We start from the raw sequence: 19,203 nt of genomic DNA, 5'->3' as shown, positions 1-19,203 counted from the left end.
ATCTGAATTTCCCGTGTGCCAGCTTGTCACTGTTGTTTCTTTCTTCATGCAGACTCTGTCTTCTTTATCCTCTCCTGTTAAGTAGTTAAAGGCAGCAGTTAGATTTTGCCCAAACCTTCTCTTCTTGCTTCCATAGCTTTTCTTCTTACTTCCCAGCTTCCATATCCTGTCCTCCTATGCCCACAGCATCTCTGCAGCCCTTCCTGGAACTCAGCCCAATTTGTCAATGTCTGTCTTGTTCTCAAGTCTCACAAGCATGGAGTAGAGGCATTGGTTTACTCCTCCTGAAGTGCAGGACATTGCATTTGCCTTTGCTGAACTTGCTAACTTGCTGTGCTTCTCCAGCCTCTGATGGTCACTCTGAGCTGGGAATGTATAGGATCACAGTGAAAGTGTGGGGAAGCTCTTAGAAATTCTTAGGCTTTTATTTTTTCATCAAGTGCCATGCCCAGACTGAGCATTATCTGCTCCAGGAAAGAAAGCAGTTCTGCCTTTCTACCAGTAAAATTATGTACTGTTTGCAGCTAGGACTGCAGGGGACTCAGAGTTACAGGGGTATTGATACAAGTTGCTGAATGAGAGGGTTTCCTCACCTATATTTTAAAAACACTTGATGTGCTAAAATTTTTCTTCATTTGCAATCAGAAGATATGTGAATAAATCCCAACAGGGATTCCACTTTTGATTCTGAAGAGATGCACTTGCAAAATGAGAAGGAATGGGTTTAATTTGACAGCTCTTGCTCTCCCCTCATCACAGGCAGCTGTTGTCAGACTGAATTAAAAAGTTTGCAGAACTACATTCCTTAAGCAGGAAGAAAGTGGAATGGTCATAAACCCCAGGAGAATTGCTGCATAGAGATTGTTATTTGGCCTTTAAATATTAAATGGCTGGTTTTAAATAGGTCTGGTGCAAATGGTTTCTGCTTCAGGTTTATTGATTAAAATAGCTGCTTTACATCAGCTCAAACTTTGTTTCTCCAGAGGCTTTTGTCTTCATGAATAATGTACTCTTTTGCTGAAATTTTGTTAGAATTCATCTCCTGGAGTCTGGCTGTATATCTCTGGGTTCCTAAGTCTCAGTTGACTAGGCTCAAAATTGTGACATTCCCTGCACTTCCCTCCTTAGAAATGAATATTCCTTCTTCCACCCAGCTACTCTAACAAGCCTAGTGCTTGCACATTGGGCTGTGCACTTGGAAACAGCTCTGACTGTTTGGCTCCTGGAGAGAGGTTTATATGATACTGAAGGTTGTCTTGCCTATACTGAGGATTAGATTTCTGCAGCAATTTATCCAAATCCTGCAAGAGTGACTGGGAAAATTCCAGTGAGCTTTGGATCAGACAGTGAATTTGGAGGCCTGTTGTGGTTTCAGGTGGGCAGGTCTTATGTCTTCTATATTGTAAGTATTCCAGTTTGCTGGATGCATCCTAGTGTGTGTAAGATCTGGCTTTTTTTTTGCACCATTTTAATGGCTTTTTTATGCATTTCTAAAGATGTGTACCTTGATTTCTGGAATATGCTTGAGGATTTTTTGTTAAGTCCAAAGGGTATTGTTTTGCTTGTATAAGGGGTGGTGGAACAGACCTTGCACAGCCTCCCCTTGCAGGCTGAGGCTTGCAAGTTCTGTTATCCCTCTGGCTGAGTTTGCCACTGCTGCAGGACCTGTAAGAAAAGAGGGCAACGAACAGCATGGAAAGCAGACAGAGTAGATAAGATCTTTCTTGACAACATGCTTTTCCTCCTCCTCCCTTCTGATCCTCTTTCCTATCACAGAAATGTCTTTACTCAAACTATCTGCTACAACAATAGATGTTTGTAAAACCAGAACAGGGAGAAAGTCAGATTAAAGCCTTTGATGAAATATGTGAAATCAGGCTCTCCAGTTTCATTTATGCATGGGAAAATAAATATCACTGTTGGTAGAAGAGATAATTGAATCTCATGACTCTGGAAATGTAGCCAGTCACAGATAATCTGGCCTGCCTTTACTCTCTTGGGGAGATGGTGACCCTTGCTTTCTACAAGTTAATTTTACACCAAGATAAAACCAGAAGAAAAACCCAGTTGATGTGTATATATACACATATAAAGAAAGAAGTTATTCCATTCTGAAATGGCCAAGAACAGGATATTGCAGTGCCTGAACCTTTTCCTGAAGATTTTTTTCTGTTTTGTTTAACCAAATGAAAATCTCTTCAAGATGTCATTTGGCAAAGTGTTTTGACCCAGGTGAGACACAGATCTTGACAGTATATTATTTTTCCTGAAGTATCTCTGACCTGTCTCTAATTATTTTTTTTAAGGCATGGAGGCTGTTAAGATGATAACTTGCTCCTTCATGACAGTGAAACACATAGCCAGGATCAAACTGGGAGGGGAGCTGACATGCACTGGACAGATGGTTCCTGTGTGGGTGTTAGCAGATGAGAATCCTCCCTTCCTGGAACACCTGTCTGGTGACCAGTGCTGCCTCAGTCTGTCTCTCACACCTCTCTCAGACCTGAGGGAAAGATGTGTGACCGGAAATATGAGCATCTACTGGATTGTTTAGTCCTCTCAGGAAAGCCCCTGTGGCCGTGGAGAGGGTGGATGTGGTTTAGAGCAGGTCATTAGGCTTTCTCTCTTTCCTCCCTTAGAGCCTGCCATAAGCATGGGCTGGAGGGGTCAGTGCACAAAATGCCCAATTCCATTCAGTGTGGAGGTTTCTGCAGCCTCACTTCCTCCCATCACAGCTACAAACAAGACTCCCCTTGGTGCAGTTAGGAGAGCCTCCCTCCCCCTTGCTAAATTGTATGGCCTGGAATTGTAGGAGCATGCTGAAAGTCCTCTCTGCTCTTTGCCAAAATTCTTCATGTCAGTGGTGGAGCAAAGGAAGCCCAGTCTGTTGTGGTTGAGCCTTTGGTATCTCCAGTGGTGGAAGCTCTCATTGAGGCTTTTCCTGTGGCTGGGGTATTCAAAACCTTCCTTTGTGGCTTTGCTGCTACATCAGAAAAGTTGAGCTTATGCTATTTTGTTTCCTGGTGTGTGCAAGCAGGAATTGACTCTCTGTCAATTAACGAGGGATGAAATGAGCCAACAAGCCCAGAGTTTATCAGAGTGAGACAGAGAGGTGCATGTGTACACATCAAGATACTGATATAAACCTGATGAAAATGATATAAATAGGGTTATATAAACCTTATTTTCTCAGGATGCCAGGCTACACAGTTACTTGATGGATCCTTTCAAATAAAAGCACTGCTAGTAGCATGAGTGCTAATGTTACATTTCTTACAAACATTGTATTTGAGATATGCAACAAAGCAAAAAGGCCAGTAATATTTTGAAAAATATATAATAATTTTAGGCCCACAAAATATTAATAAACATATTTTTCATCCTCCTCTTCAATCAATGCTTTAATTGAGAAGGCATTGATATTGTAACAACATCTCTTCTGTTGTTGATGCTTTAAGGAGCTAATGACATCTGTTTAACCAAGCGTAAGGAAGAGCCAAATTATAGGATAATCTGTATTGTTTATTTTATTGCTTCAAATAAAGAACTGAAAGGTGATGAAACTGGGCAATTAAGAAACAAAACAAAGGAATATAGTTTGCTGATGCAGTGAAATACTGCCTTAGCAATGGGTGGAGGGTCAAAATATGTGAGCCAAGGAACCTTGCATGACTCTTGCATGTAAAAATATCTTCAAGTATCTAAAAACTTTCACCTCTTGATATGACCCATTCTGGTTTGTTTAACCTTGTAGAAAATGCAGTGGCTTTTGATCTTCAGAAGGGGTTCTGCTGGGAGTTAAAGACAAAATCTGTAATTAACTAGTCAAAGCAGGACAGTTCTAGTGGAGCCTGCTAAATCCTTTGGGTTACCTGCATTCCTGCTGTATTTCACACACATGGCTGAAGGGTGAGGGCAGAGCTGGCCTGGCTGGCAGCAGAGCAGGATACATGCTTAGGATGTTCAGCAGCAATCAGAGCCTTTAATGGGAGTAGAGGATTAATTAATTCTGATCCATACAGACACATTGGCTTCTTGTGAAGCCAGAATCCTAATTAGGCAATCAAATCTTTTTCCTTTCACAGTGACCATTGCTCCAGCTGTGCTCTAACTCTTTCCTCTCTTTATTTGCAAATCTCTCTCTATTTTACAGCAAAAAAATTTACATACTTTGGCAGGAAAGCTTCCTTCTTTTCTTTCAATTTTTCCTGTTTGCATCTACATATTTGCATATCTGCTTCTGATGTTCTATAATCCCTCAACCTTCATTTTCAAACCCTTGTTATGAAATGAGATCATGGCATCTTCCTCAGCTCCTTTATTCCTCTAACCCAGGGTTGCTTCACTTCTTTTTCCCCCTCCAGCCCTCAGCCCCTGCTGGCTCAGTTAAATATACATGTGCTCTTTTCCCCTTTGTTCCTTCCTTTCCTTTCACCCCTCTGTGGCTGCCTTTCTTATGTTGGCTTTCATCTCTTTGCTGGCAACACTAACATTTTAAAATCTTTCCTAATTTGTTATTTTTGCGCATTGTTGTGAAATTAAATATCTTGGAAAGGAAACATGGGTTGCCCCACTCGCTGCAGGAACAAACTCATTGGGTGGGAAGGCTGTGTATGGAACTGAAATCTGCGCTGGGGAAGTGCTGAGGAGTGGTCCAGCCCTCTGGACTCTGTGCTGTCAGTCTGGTCTGAGCAATGAAGGTACATCCCAGATTCAGGCCCATGGTTAGCCTCAGTTTTGCGAAGCCACGCTACTGCAGCAAAGGGAAAAATGGAGGGCCAGTACTTCCACGTCCTTTTGTTCTGGGTAGTGACCAAAACCATCAGGAGCATGATCCTTAGTGATGGGAACTGAGACACAAATCCCTGGAATTCACTGGGATTCTTCTCTTAGTCAGCAGGGACACTGAGAGGTCACTTGTGTTTCATAACCCTTCCCTCTCTTGGGGTATTATCAGAGTCCTAATCCACTGGTTAGGGTATCCCATAACTCTTGAATTGGGGCTGGTATGTGGCTTTTTTCTGTACTTACATCTGTCCTGACATTAATTTTTTTTTAATCTGTTGTGTTACTTTTGTGAAGATGGCATGAGATGTTATTAATTATGACTACTGTTTTATGCTAACCACTACATTGATCTATGGCAAAAAATGGGCGCTATATAACTGAGTTCCTATCAAGATGTAATTTCCTTGACTAACCCTAGTTGTGAGGTTTTCTCCTGGCAGTGGCAGTAGCAGATGAGTTTCTGCCAAGTATCTACAGACAGTCTTTGCAGCAGTCCTCACAGAGATGGCTCCATATGCTCACTCTGGCCTGCAGAATCTGCTGCTAGATGACCTGTTCAGTTCTATTTCTCTTTTTTCTTTCTTTTTTGTTTTGGTCAGGTGCCTTTCACTCCTCTCTTCTAGGGAATAAAGAATAAAAATTTCAAATTACTCTATATCTCCTTCCTAGACTGAGACTGAACTTTATTTGTGACCTTCCTTTTACCCAAGATTGACTGGATTTTGTTGTTTTATTTCAGGTCACCGGTTTCTTCAGAAGATCAAGGTAAGATCTATTTTATAGATTCTAACAGCATATTAAAAATGAGACCAAAGACTAGTGAGTTAGCTCTGTTTTAACATAGTTGTGGTGGAGAATGATAGTTTTTTTATAAAAATGAAACTTTGATGTTGATGAAACTTTGTTTCTGTAGACATTAGGTGCTTGATCATTTGGTTAGTTTAATTGGGACTGACAGAAGTTGTTGAGTTATTTGTAAAATGAATCTTGCTTAATCAAATGGAAATATTGCTAGAGTTTACAGTTTATTCATCCAACTGTATATGGCTTCACCTGTGGAAAATGTGTGGCTTAAAGGACGATACAAGTTTTTGCAAAGATAAGCACATCTTTTATGACTGTCATAGGACAGCATCTTTTTCACTGAGAGGAGAATGCATTGTGTTTTAAAGGCTTAAACACACATTATCTTGGCTTACCAGTAAAGTCAGTGTAATAGGACAGTATGGAGTTTAGGGCAGCTAGGCTCTTCTACATGACAAAATCTGACAGCGTGAGTAGCAGTAGTGGCAGGTTATGGCAATGTTTGCTGTGAGGGAGGCTTGAAGGATCTGATCTTTCCCTATGACCTAAAGAGGGAATTTGTGATGACCAGCTGCTTAATAATGTGGCAAACTTAAGTCCATCTACAGTATATCAATATATGGCTACATTGATACTGAAATCCAGAGACATACTCTGGAGGGGTGGTAATTGCATTGCCAGAGTTGCATAAGGAATGAGGAACAAAAAAAGGGAGACTGACAGACAAGAAAGTTCATCATGTGTCTCTGAACTGTGTCTCTTTCTTTTGGTCCAAAAAAGAAATATCTGTTTTCTTCTGACATCCAATTTGTATGCAGTCACACAATCAGAACATTTTCTGGCCAATACTGTAAGCATCACTCAAGAAAGATCCAGATGGGAATAGTGAGGACTGTAGCAAGTGGAGGTGCAAGGAGGTCTGAGCCTGGAAGTGTGTCACTGAACTATGCTCACTTGGAGTGTGGAGTGACTAGTTAGCTATCAACCTACATTGTCCTTGGCTCCAGCCAAGATTTTCAGCCCACTGGAACGGCTCTCAAACATATTGTCATTAATAAACTCCCTTCCATCTCCTTGGCGAGTCCTTCCTCAGTAACAAAGGTTGTAAAGAAGGCCCTAAAAGTGAACAAACATGCAAGACCAAAGATATATCTGGCCCATCTAGTCCATTCCTGGTGTCTGGTAGCAGCAGATCCTGTGACAAATAAAAGTATGAGACTGGCAGAAGTATACAGGTTTAATTTCCTGGTATGCCCTATTAGATTTTTATGATTTACAGCTCATTGATTTTGTGAACCAGATGGAGTTTTCCTGTTTAATAGTTCATCTGCTTTTTACCATGACCACAGCTTCTAATATTCAGCACAGGACTGTGAGAAGTTAGCAGTATACCTCATGTCTCCAACTCTCAGAAGAGATTTGAAATCATTATGGTCTAATATACTATTTCAGGACCTGGATTCAAGCTGCATCTCAGTGCATAAACCTGTTAGTGATGGGCTGCTCTTGCTATTTCGTTTCCTTTGCATTTACTCTATTGCTTCATCTTTATCTATTAATGGAGCAACAGACGGTGTATATGCATTTCCTTGTGTGTCTTTAAAGGTTAGTATTTCATGCTGTCAGAATGCTTTTCTTCTTCCCACTATTTTTATACTATTCGAGTTTTTGACAAAACCTTCCGGTTTGCCATCTACCATCTGCTGCCGTGGTTTGGCTTTTCAGGTTTGATCAACATCTCTGAATAGCCTCTTCTTCCTTGCCTTTTTTCTCTTTCTCTCACAAGCAACCTCTTCTGAAATGCAGAGTGAAAGGCCTTGACCAATTAGTGATGTGACAGTGCCAGTTATTACAAGTTTTGTGACCATGGAGTTTCTAACTAGGTTTGTCATCCCTATAAATATGTAGGAGCTTTTCTCAAGCACAAAAGATTTCCCATTCTCCAGTGACTTTTCAGAAAGAAGGGACCAATACTTGAATTTCCTCTATCCCACTATGCCAGCTACAGAACATGGTAAATGGGCACAGTCCTGAAAGGAAAATGTGATAAAAAGTGCTGTAGGTGTTTTAGAGTCTAGAAGGTTCTCAGTCCACTGAGACTACATGTGTGGAGGCATCTCAAATTAGCCTTAGATCTCAAATCTCTTATCTGAACAAAAAAGAGGGTCCATGAGAGAGCTGAAAACTTATCTCTGAATTGCCTGTCTTTTATAGTGTTTATGCAGATGTCTCCTGGCATATTTTTCTTGGAGTATGTATCTTGAAATCAGTTTTGAGACTTAGATATTCATTAATAATCAGTACTCAACTGTGTACCTATTCAGTATGTTAAACATTTACTTTTCTTTATAAGGCAATAATGCTTTGGGCTACACATTGAGGGAAGATCCTACAGTAGAATAATGTACCTTCACTGTACATACATTGTGCCCTGTACCACAGCTGCTCTTCCCTATTGTGGACACCATTCCAGTGCTGATTTTCTGATGATGTGATATGTTGATCATTACTGAGTAAAGGCTCTTTCCCTGTTGTGTTGGATCTTTTTTTAAACCTCCCTCTTGGTTCCTGATCTTTGTTTTGTCTGCTTTAATATTCAGTTGTCACTTTTTCTTCTACTGTTTTTCTGTGGGGTTTTTATTATCATCCACTTCTTGCTTTTTAAATGACTCTTTCCCATTGACCACAAGGTTGCATTCTGCGTGGATTTTTGCATTGTGCTTCTCACCTTGGTTTCTGAATGTCCTGCTTCTGCTCCAGTGTGGACAGACTGCTACAAGCACAGTGGGAAACAGTAGCTGCAGCATCTGTAGTGTTCTAACAGACTTGTACCAGAATTAGCATCTAATGTGAGTGGCACTTCCATTAATCCATGACAGGACAATGCATTATGCTGTCTTGACAAGGGGTGAAGATAAAGCACCATCTGTCTGGGACTGGGCATCTATTGAACAACTGTAACTGCACACAAAGCTCCTTGTTGTGGACACGTGTTAGAGGCACCTTTATCAGTTACAAAACAGGCCCATTTTAATTGGCACAGAAAGGGAAAGAGCACTGCTAGAAAATCCCAAACTTCAAAAGAAAAAATACCCAAAGCCTCTTAAGATTTGTGTCTTTGTTCTTGGTACAGGTAGCTAGGAAATAGATAACGAAAGAGTAAAATTCATCAGCTTTTTTTTTTCTTTCTTTTTTCAATAAACAAAAGGAGTAGACAAAACTCCTAATCCTCTAATGCTCTGATTGATGAAATGATACAAGCCACGTAAATCTTAAAGCCTACCAGTTCAGACAGGGGATTGATGAATCTGAATAAGGACCTGTTCAGCCAGGTACACCCTGGTGCAGCTCCATGCCCTGCAGCCTTGGAAGTTGGTGGTTTTCTTTGGATTTTGGGGTTAGATGAAACTCAGCAATGGGCACATGTCAGGCCCACAGAAGACCTGGTAGATGTCATGATAGAGGGCCGGGTAAGACATCTTTTAGTGAAGGATATCACCTGCTACACTTTTGCTATATAAAAACTCTTGGTGATATGCCCAGGAGATCTGACACTGTTGGACATTATTGCATCTATTGTTTCTGGAACAGGAATGGTAGTGTGGTGGGAATGCAGACGTCTAATACATCATCTAATACGCACTCATTATCTGGCTATCCAGTGCACACTTGTTGTCTGGCTATGGTGAGGTGAATGGCTGAGTTTTACCAAACCCTTCATTCACCCAGCACCTTTCAGAGCTGCACTGTATTTTGTGTGCACACTGGATCATGCCTTCCCCATTCGTATTTACAGCCACTCTGCAGAAATCTACATTAAATATTCACATCTGTAGTTTCATCTGGTCAAAGTTAGGTTTTCTCTACTATTCTTTGTTTACCTTGTATGTTGGGGTTGATTCTTCATCATCACATAAACAGTTGAAGGAAATGACCTTAAAAAGAGTACAATGAATTCTATTTCTAATTCAAGTATTCTGAAAAAATCCCCAGCAAACTCTTGTGTGTTGCTATTAATGGTGTAGGGGCATTGGTGTGTTATTCATGTCATGGCAACTTGGAGCTGATGCTGCTCAAGAATTTTGTGTCTGACTTCAAACAGAGGAGCCTTGCCTTTGATGGAATTACTCAGTTTTAAGTAGCTATACTAATGCACCTCAAGTAGCAGGCAACCAGAGCTTAATCCTTACACACCTGAGTTGCATCCTGATCAGGAGACAAGAGGTTTCAAATATTTATATCACTGCTCTCCTATTTACTTCTCTATAAACCAGTGAATTTGGGCTTTCTGCCTAGTTTGCTTCCAGCAGATGTGTGGTTTTGTTGCATCAGCATAATTTCTGTGGTTTAGGGTTTGTGGTTTTGGCCATTTTGTGTGCAATAGAATCAAAATTCATGAGGACAACTGAGAAATTAAGACAAGAAGGAAATAGATTCAGTGGAGCAATTTTCAAGACAGTTAATTATTACAAAGTGATAATATTATACAAGAGATTAAGATAAAGGATGGGTTTTCTGCTTGAAAAGACAAATAGCAACACTCAGAGGTCTTTCAGATTCTGCCAGGTGCTGGTTCCATGCCATGGAGTCACTCCATGACTTGGAATCATCCAGCTTGGATATCCTACACCTAGGAGGGATTTGTGTAGAGCCAGGAGTGCATTAGAAGTAAAGTGAGTTTATAATGGTGACTTCTAAATTATTCTCTATTAGAAAAAAAATTCCACAGGGATTGCTTGGCATGGGTTCAAACTGTAAGTTTTAGGTGGGAGGTGTAATTCTGTCTCTGGAGATCCCTCTCTGAATAGAGAGAGCTGCTATCTGAGTTATAAGGAAGGGACTGATCAAGTGTGTGCGTGGAAGGCAGTGGTGGCTCCATCCCACACAGGAAAATGCTTTGCTCTTCAGTGTCTGCTCCTGCCTTGGAGGCAGAAAGCCCTGTCCATGCTGGCATTTGCTCCAGCTCCATTAAAGAGAGGAAATCTAAACACATGCAAGGAGGAAGATGGTTGCAGGAGTCCCAGAAAGTAGCACAAGAAGGAATAGCACTTCCTGGAACCTCTCATAGATGGGATTTCCTCTTGCCCATGGTGGCCTGTGGGAATGCAGATTTCACTCTCTTGGCCTCCTTTCTTCTTTCTGGAGCCACTCTCCACTAATCTTGAGAGTCGCAGTCTGCAAAGGGATGTTTTCTAGAATTTTGAAGCAGTCTGCCATATTGATGAAAAGGATGAGCAGGGTGCTGCAGATGAATCCAAACATCTCAGTGCTGGTAGAATTAAAACAAAATAAAGATAAAAAAATGAATGGCTATTTTATACACCAAAGGCCTTCAAAAGAGAGCGAGGAGGTGCTGTATTCTTCATGGTGATGCTGCAGCTCTTTACCCAGCAAGAAATTGAGATGTCTTGGAATGCTTTCTCTGTGCAAATTAAAGAGAGTATGGGAGGGGTTTGAGGGCGGCTCTGGACTGCAGGTATTTATTTTGATTAATTAGCCACTTTGGGAAAAAAGCCCTCCTGGACAGTGTTTTGAAAGTGGCTGTAGCTGAACTAATAATGCCTGGGGTATCTGCTCTGGGTTGGTTCATTTTCTTCTCAGTTCAGCAGAGGCTGGTATTGATGCAGACCCAGGGTCCCCCTGGTAAGAAAAATCATTCTGTGAAGACACAGGTCTAGGGCTGAGGGAGGTCCTTTCTGGATAAAACCTTTAAAAGGTACCTACATCCACCCTCTCATCATATCCAAGCAGTTTGAGGGGTCAGCAGGTGTCTGAGAGAGAGATATGGGCATCTGGATAAGTAATAGATGAAAACAGAAAAACATTTATTTCACCATGTCCACTGCTATTATCCTTTTCCCCTCTGGAGGAAGTATGAGTGAGGAATAAGTTGTGTGACTTGGAGTGCTTGTTTTCAAGCAGAAGCTCTGGGTAACCTTGCAAACTACTTTGCTTCTGGCTTTTTTTCTGATGGAGGTTGCTCATGGTCAGATAAGAGTGGCAATCACTTCACCCACTGAAGAATTTGGCTAGAAAAAATATTCTTGAACTGCATTTTGGATGATATAGGCCTCCTGTGAAGCCCTAGCTTTTTGAGGAAGGGTTACTTAGATATTGCCAGGCAAAAGCACTGCAGCCAGAGCTGCAGTGGCAAAAACCTGAAGGGAGAGTGCTAAGAGTGCCTGTGATGGGAATGCTCCACAAAGACAGAGAAGAGGAACAGTGTGGCCCACAATGCTTCTTTTTTGTTGTTCTATTTATTTTCAAATTAAAAATAAACCACTGCCTAATTATTTTGCCTAGAATTCTCTTTCTGCCAAAGTAGTGCCACTCTATTGATAAAATTACTGCATTAGTCAGGCAAAGTCTTCCCTGTGATCTCACTTCATCAGACATTTTCTTCCACTGCATCACTCCTGAGAATGACATAAATTGTTGTCTTGGTTTAAAAATAAATATGGTGGAAGGGAAAAGGAAGGCAAAAAAGTGATGATGTGAGCCAGATGGTGCTTAGTTTATCTGTGACTGTTCTTTGGGGTTATGAACTATTTACAAAAGAAGTCCCTTTTTCTTTTTTTTATCATATTTTCCTTTTGTAAATCTGAGTTAAATGGTCTTGCAGCAAAAGTTCAACATTAGGGTATGAATGCTTTCACTCCTAACTATCAACTGCACTCTCAGCTCTGCACAAGTGCCACATAAACAATTCAGGTTGGACTCTAATTGGCATCAAAGTAGCTTTAAACTAGTCTGAGTGAAAATGGGGCTTTAAAGGCAGCTTGAGTGTAATTTACATCTGCTTGAAAGCCTCTTTATCCTTCCAGAGTTGTATGAAGGGACTTCTGTGTAAGTGAGAACTTGGCCTTTCTTCCTTTTCAGCAAGCATGTGTGGCTATTTTTGCCTTCCCCTCCCCTCCTTCTCTCTTACCAGTGTTTTGGTGCAGTTGTTTGAATTTTTAAATTCTTAAAAGGTAAATGTTCATAATGCATATTTATAGCCACCTGAGTAATGATTGATTTTTTTACATGTTACATTTTTTTCTTATTCACAAGTTATGCAAACAGGTGCAATCAAAACTGTGTCAATTCTCCAAATCTGCATGGGACGCAGTGCTTTTGTAACTAAAGGACAGCCCTCAAACATTTTAGAAGGGTTTTCTACCTCTTTATCCAATCCTCGAAATAGATGTCATTGAGGTATGATTTATTCAGAGGGCCAGAAGACTTCAAAAGTGTCTCTCTCAAACCCCAAGAGGATGTGTGCTAATGCAGGTTTTCCTGTCCAGGTGAAATAGTTGAAGATACCGTGGGAAGACTTTCCAGGTGTGTGTGCCTGGCTGCTGCTCAGCTGATGTGCTGCTGAGCTCTTGGGTGCTGCAATGTTGGTTTTCTTGGTCTCTTTGGAGTATTTTGAGCTCTCAGGATCTTTATTTTGTTCTCTTTCATGGAAAAAGTGCCTCACAACAGAGCTCTTGTGACCTGCCTAGACTGATGGCGTTGCTTTCAGCTTCCATAAGAAGCCCAAGACTTTTTTGAATTTGAAAATCTGTGGAGAGCTCTTGTTTAACACCTGTTTCTTTAGGGCAGTGGTAGCAAGCAGAAATATTTCAGAAAAAATTAAAATTCAATGAGTCTTTGCTTTATTCAGCACAAGGGATGAGTTAGGCAGGAAACCTCTAAACTGCATCTAGTTTTTGCTGTCATATTTCCATCATGCTTCTTCTGCAGTCTATGGGATTCCTCCAGCAAATTCAGGAAAATTTTTCCATTCCCTGTGAATGCAATATAGTGAATATTTTAGTGGATATAGTGAATATATTCATTATTTTCAGTGAATTCAGTGAATATAGAATAAGTGATATATGGTGAATATATATCAGTGAATATAGAAGGGAATATATTTCAGTGAATATAGGGGATATCTTTTCAGTGAATGTGGAAGAAGTGTTTTTACCATTTATTTCTGGGTTTTTCTTTGCCAGCATCTAGAAGGCCCCTTAACCTGCAAGGTTTCACTTCTGTTTCATTTTTTCATGGTTTTCAGTTGTCACTTCCACTACTTGTAGGTGCATAAAACACATGAAGAAAAATTTAATTGCTCCTTTCAGTCAGCTTATCTTCAAAGGAAATATTTAATCATCACCAGCTTTGGTGAGTCTTGAGATTGTCTGTAGATCAAAGACCTGTGAGCTCACAGTCATTTCAACAAAGCACTATTAGTTTAGCAATTTAATTTCTCAGTTATGTAGACAGTTTGGCATGTGTATTTTATAGGTGGTTTGTGTTTCTTTTTGTAACTTTAAAGCAGATAAAATGTTGGAAAGAGGCAAAATTTTTGTAAAAGCTCAAGTGCAGAGATTTGTAACTTCTCTTCAGGGATCCCTAAAATTGTTCAGTGGGATTGTTAGGCCCTTCAGAAATACCAAGTGAGTTCACTGCTCTGTGTCTTAGGTGCCTGTTTCTCACAGTCCTCTCAGAAGGGAAGTAATCCATAAAGCAATTCTCTGTGGTACTCCCCACCCTTTTCATCTGCAAGGCTGAAGATCATGGCTAGAATAGAAAAAATAACAGTTCTGTACATTTCTGGATAAGTTATATTACTGTCAGTTTGTCATAAACCTTTTATGAACAAATTGTTGTTTACAGAGAAAATAGTGTATTTCTGAATGGACTCCAGTCTTTTGAGAGCATAGCTTTTGGAGTGATGGAAATAGAAGTTATTGATTTCTTTAAAACTGGTGAGAAATAAGTCCCAAGGGCTTCTTTTGTTATCTTTTCTCTAATGCTGATCTTTAACAGCTCAGAGGACTCCAACTGTGTAAAAGTACTCTTCTAATCAGGGTCAGCTTTTAACTTCTCCAGATGTAAAGCAGTAATTACTTTAAATTTCTGACTCTATGAATTACACAAAGGCTAAAACAGCAATAAAGGGTAGGAAATGTTCTAGAAGGTAATGATAGTCCAAGTTAAGTTTAATAACTCTCAAAAATCTGATGATGTCACCTTCTCCTATAGTTTCTTCTCCATTATCAGCTCTACAAGGTTTGAATGAGGCAGTATTTTATGAGGTATTCCTTAAGAGTTCCCCTGAGCACTCTAGCAGGAGAGGGTGGTGAGCACTGACACTCAAATTCTGGGCACTCCACACCAAAGCTCTTGTATTTTTTATTAGCTGCCTCCAACCAGTAAGAAGCATTCAGCACTGAAATGCTGATGGCATATCAATTCCAAATGCTGAATCAGTGTATTAAGTGTGTCTTAGGGCTGGACAGGTGCAGACATTGTCTGTTAAATGAGGTTTCTGCAAGGAGCTGATCACTTCAGATTATCAACTCTCTTACTGTGTCTTTTGAAAGAGCTAAAGGTTTCATGAGCCCTAATTCTACTTGAGATCAGAGAATCACAGAATGGTTTGGATTGGAAGAAACCTTAAAGAACACCTAGTTCCAACTCCTCTGCCATAGGCAGGGATGCCACTCATCAAACCACTTTGGTCAAAGCACCCTCCTCCAACCAGGTCTGGAGTTTTTGCAGCTGAATTCTGCCATCATTTCCCATGTGCTTAAATACTGTCATGCTCTGATTAGATGCATTGGTACCCCAGTATTTTTTAACTCATGGTAAGATGCATTATTGCAAATAATATTCTGCTGTCACACTGCATTTCATTCATAGGTCTATAATTGCCTGCATTTTAATTATGAATATGACAATTCCTTGGTGTGGTACTTATATTTTATAACATAGTTTTAAATAATTCTGTTCCCTTCATTCAAAATTTTTAGATCTTCACTAGAGAATTGCTTGTAAGTGTTGAAAACTTCCAAGTTGCTGTACATTTTTATCAGCAGTCCTTGTGGCTTAGTTGGTACAGAAGTAGTGGTTTCAAATATGGCATTGAAAGAGTCGGATCAGCTGTGCAGTCTGACTAATAAAATCTGGAGGATATTTCTGGTTTATGAATAACTTTTACTCAAGTGAAAAGACATATTACCCTGTACTACAGACAGTGGCAGGCTGTAGAACCACCCTGTGCTTTGAGATTCTTTTCAGTGCAGACCATCTCCTTTTACTGTCTCACTAATGATTATTCAACTTAATATCTTCCATGTCAACCTACTTTAAGCCAAGAACCTTGTGATCCTGAGATATTACTTACAAGGTTTTGTAAGAACTTTTGTCTTCATGTTCCTTCTGAAAGTGTTTGACCACAAAGTTTCTGGTGTGCCTAGTAACCCTGTATCTGTCCTTGGTGTTAAACTGATCAGCAGCTTTGGTATTAGGAGGAAATTTTTCTGCAGGGCACACAGGAAGGGGTAGCTGTTTGAGGTTTTTCCATGCTTGTGATGCTTCTGAGAATTTTCATGGCTTTTGAAGTGAGCAATGCCACTCTCCTGCTGTATTCTTCTGCTGTGCTGCAGTCGTGGTCTTAGCCCTGACATTGATGAGCCATTCTCATTCTGCACCTGATGGTGTATGAGGAACTGAAGTGTCCAAGACCATGAGTATTGCCGGGTGCTAGGAGTATCACACCTCGGAAAACCCTAAAAGAAGACTTCTCATTTTGCTCCTCTTTGGTTGTCATTCCTGGAGGTGATCAGACATGTCCTCTGGAATCATGTCATTCTGAAAGATGCCCTCTGCCTTAGTTTGATTCTTAATTTAGGTGCTGCAGGTTGGAGGTAATTTTCTCTAGAGCTTCTTTAGTCTGTGGAGCACAACATGAGCTGTTGCAGGGCAAAATAAGTTATTTTTTATGGAGAGTTATTTTGTCTTCTGACCATCCAAGCAACCCTGTGAGACCTCTCAGGCATCTTCAGCCTCTGAAGTAATGGAGTATGAATAGTTCCCTCCTCCTTTCTCTGATGCCCAGAGACTGACTTTTTTTAGTCAGTTTAATGACTGACTTTGCAGCACTGTTTTAATGGTGCTGGCTTCACATGCAGAGCCAGAGAGAGCATTTGTTATTTCAGAAGTTAATTTTGTCAGGGAAACAAAAAATATTTGTTGTAACTCAGTGACATTAACATAGATTTTTAGAATATGGAATAAAAATAGCTGTTTCCAATGGAAGCAGTGGACACTAACACAGAAATTAGATGAGGGATATATGCCCTAGGAAAAGTATTGTTTTTAGCATGAAAGTGTGCTAGTACTTGTTTATCCTGTGTCTCAATCTCTATTAGCTTGCAGCATTACCACAATTCAATTAGCAGCCTTTTCAACATGGCTTTTTTTTTCTGTTGGTGCATTATGCAGCAGTATCTGCTCAATAATAATTTATGAGAGGTGGAGAGGGGCATGTGTGTGAGGGGGTTTGTTTTGGTGTGGGTGGTTTTCTGGTGTTTGTTTTGTTTGTCATTTTTTTTGTGTTTACTGGTAGGCCTGGGAACGGTGGGTTTTTGTTTTTGGGTTTTGTGATTTTTTTTGGGGTGGTTTTTGTTTTTGTTTGTTTGGGGCTTTTTTATTTTTTAATTTATTTTTTGTGTTTTTAGGGTTTTTTTAATGAAGGTTATTTTCCAAGTTGGGTAGTTAGAGCTTTACTGAGGAGGCAGCCTGGGGACCGAGTGCTTCCTCAATGCTAGAATAGAGCACCCCACTTGCCAGTTTTGCCAAGCTGTCACATCAGCAATAAAGGTACTTGCTAAATAAATACAAAAGGCAATAAAACACTTTTATTAGTAATGAGAAATGCTTTTCTTGGGAGAAACTGAGTAAACAATGACTTGATTTTAATATTAATTAAATCAAGTGATTTTTGACACATCTTTAAGACCTGAAAGTATATAATATATGATAAAACAGTGACATAGTCAATTTTATGTATTATAGCAGTGGTGGAGTGTTGTTTAGAAGAAATAAAACAATTCTCACTTTAATGCTTCTAATTTTAAGCTAGCCTGGCTTTGCATGTTAACAGCATTTTTCTGCAACTTCTCAGTCTGCTCTCTCTTGTCGATGCCATCTGCTTGCTTGCTTCACCACCTCTTTAACAACCAGGTGATTTTTGCCACCTTCACCCTCCTCCTCGGTATGCCCAGCAGCCCCATTTGGGTTTATGGGGTTAGTGTGCTAAGCAATATTCATATATTTATGTAAACACACTCCTGATTCTAAAGAACCTTTCTCCATTTCTAGCTCAATAGCTTCTAAATCTTCCTCTGCTGGGGCATACATCTCTGAATTATTTCGCTGGTGTGTAATCTCTTGTTATGCCAGCTGGTTTTGTTGATCTGTAATGTATTCATTTATCCAGTAGGTTCTACTGTAGCAAAGCACTTAATTTTAAAAGTGCAGGTAGACTTGGCGTGAAAAGAATGTAATTAGCTCAAAGCTAAGCACTTGCCTAAATGCTTTGCTGGATTTGAGGCTTAGGAAAGAGATGAAAAGATTGGTCTAATTATGTTGAATTTGTTTTAGAGCTGCTTTGTCCTAATAGCCTTATCACCAGACCACTTCTGATTATGGATTTTTGGTGTAGAAGATTTTTCACATCTTGTCAGGCTTTTCATAGAATCTCTCTCTGGTTTTTTTGAACTGTAATCTTCAGCGTGGCTTGCATAAGAAAATGTATCACTGTCTCTCAGGAAAGTGACTTAGGGAAGCTATGTCTTAAAAAATTGGATGTTGAAGGCAATGAAAAACTCATGTCACCAGTTCATTTGATTTTCACATACGAGTTGTGCAAAATATTTATTCTTTAGGCTACTGCAAGGTCAGACTGCCAAAGCCTAAAGAACAAAGGTGTTAGTAAGACCAGATTGACCAAAAAAAACAGAGGAAAATAGATAAAGCAAATGACATGAGTTAAATGCTGCTTTGCTATTAATTTGGGCTGAGCAATTGTTAGAACTATTGGCAAAAAAAGAAATATGTCAACCACTGAAAATAAGAAGTGAAGAATTTCTAGCTCTTACCTGCTGGTGTTTGCTTTCTTCCATTCCTAAAATCTGTGTGTACTCGCTGTCATAGATGCTGAGGGTTCTTTTAGGATTTGGTTTAACTCATGGTCACTGAAAAACTGCCCTAAATCTAAAGCTGCAAGAATTGCTGCTACTGCTTCCTCCAGACAGGCTTAGCTGGACTGGGGTTTTGTTTTCCCAGTGCTGTGTGGCTGGGGCATGAGGCATTACTGAGACCAGAAAGCTACATAATAGCCCCAGGTGTTTTCAAAGAAAAGGACATTTGTTGAGTTGCCTTTGAACATCCTTCCTCTTCTGCAGTGTTTGGCTTGGATGCCTTGTCATTTCTGAAGGTGTAGCAAGCTCATCATGGAATTCCCACTATACAGTTTCCTGTGTGTCATTTTTTCAGAGGCAGGGCTATACTGTGCTTCTCTTTCCCCACTTGTTCCTGCTTACTCCTGTATGAGTTTCTGGCACCTTTATCAAGGATGGCACTTGGGGAAATGCTTAATTTGAGTGCACTGCCTAGACACAAAGGTAGAAATGGGTTTAGATACTGTTGAAAAAGTGTGAGTTGAGGCAGATGTTTAGTGTTTTGGAAGATGCAAACCACATAAGTGCTTTCTCAGACTATTCATCATTGTTTTTCACAATATATATCATGATAGGGAGAAGGAGGAGAAAAGGACACACATAGTGATAGGTT

At 40.1% G+C, this 19,203-nt stretch overlaps 1 protein-coding gene across 7 annotated transcripts in view; it reads left to right on the top strand.

Moving 5' to 3' along the window:
- Positions 1 to 19,203, top strand: part of DGKI (diacylglycerol kinase iota) — a 202,143-nt gene that overhangs the window by 166,140 nt on the left and 16,800 nt on the right. For all 7 annotated transcript variants that reach the window (XM_063154098.1, XM_063154105.1, XM_063154104.1 and 4 more), the window contains one exon: positions 5,528 to 5,553. In XM_063154098.1, the coding sequence (XP_063010168.1) occupies positions 5,528 to 5,553 (26 nt within the window). The remainder of the gene's footprint in view (positions 1 to 5,527; positions 5,554 to 19,203) is intronic.

The sequence above is a fragment of the Melospiza melodia genome, chromosome 4 (assembly GCF_035770615.1).
Source record: "Melospiza melodia melodia isolate bMelMel2 chromosome 4, bMelMel2.pri, whole genome shotgun sequence".
Classification (NCBI taxonomy): Eukaryota; Metazoa; Chordata; class Aves; order Passeriformes; family Passerellidae; genus Melospiza; species Melospiza melodia.
This window is presented reverse-complemented; position numbering and strand designations above follow the sequence as displayed.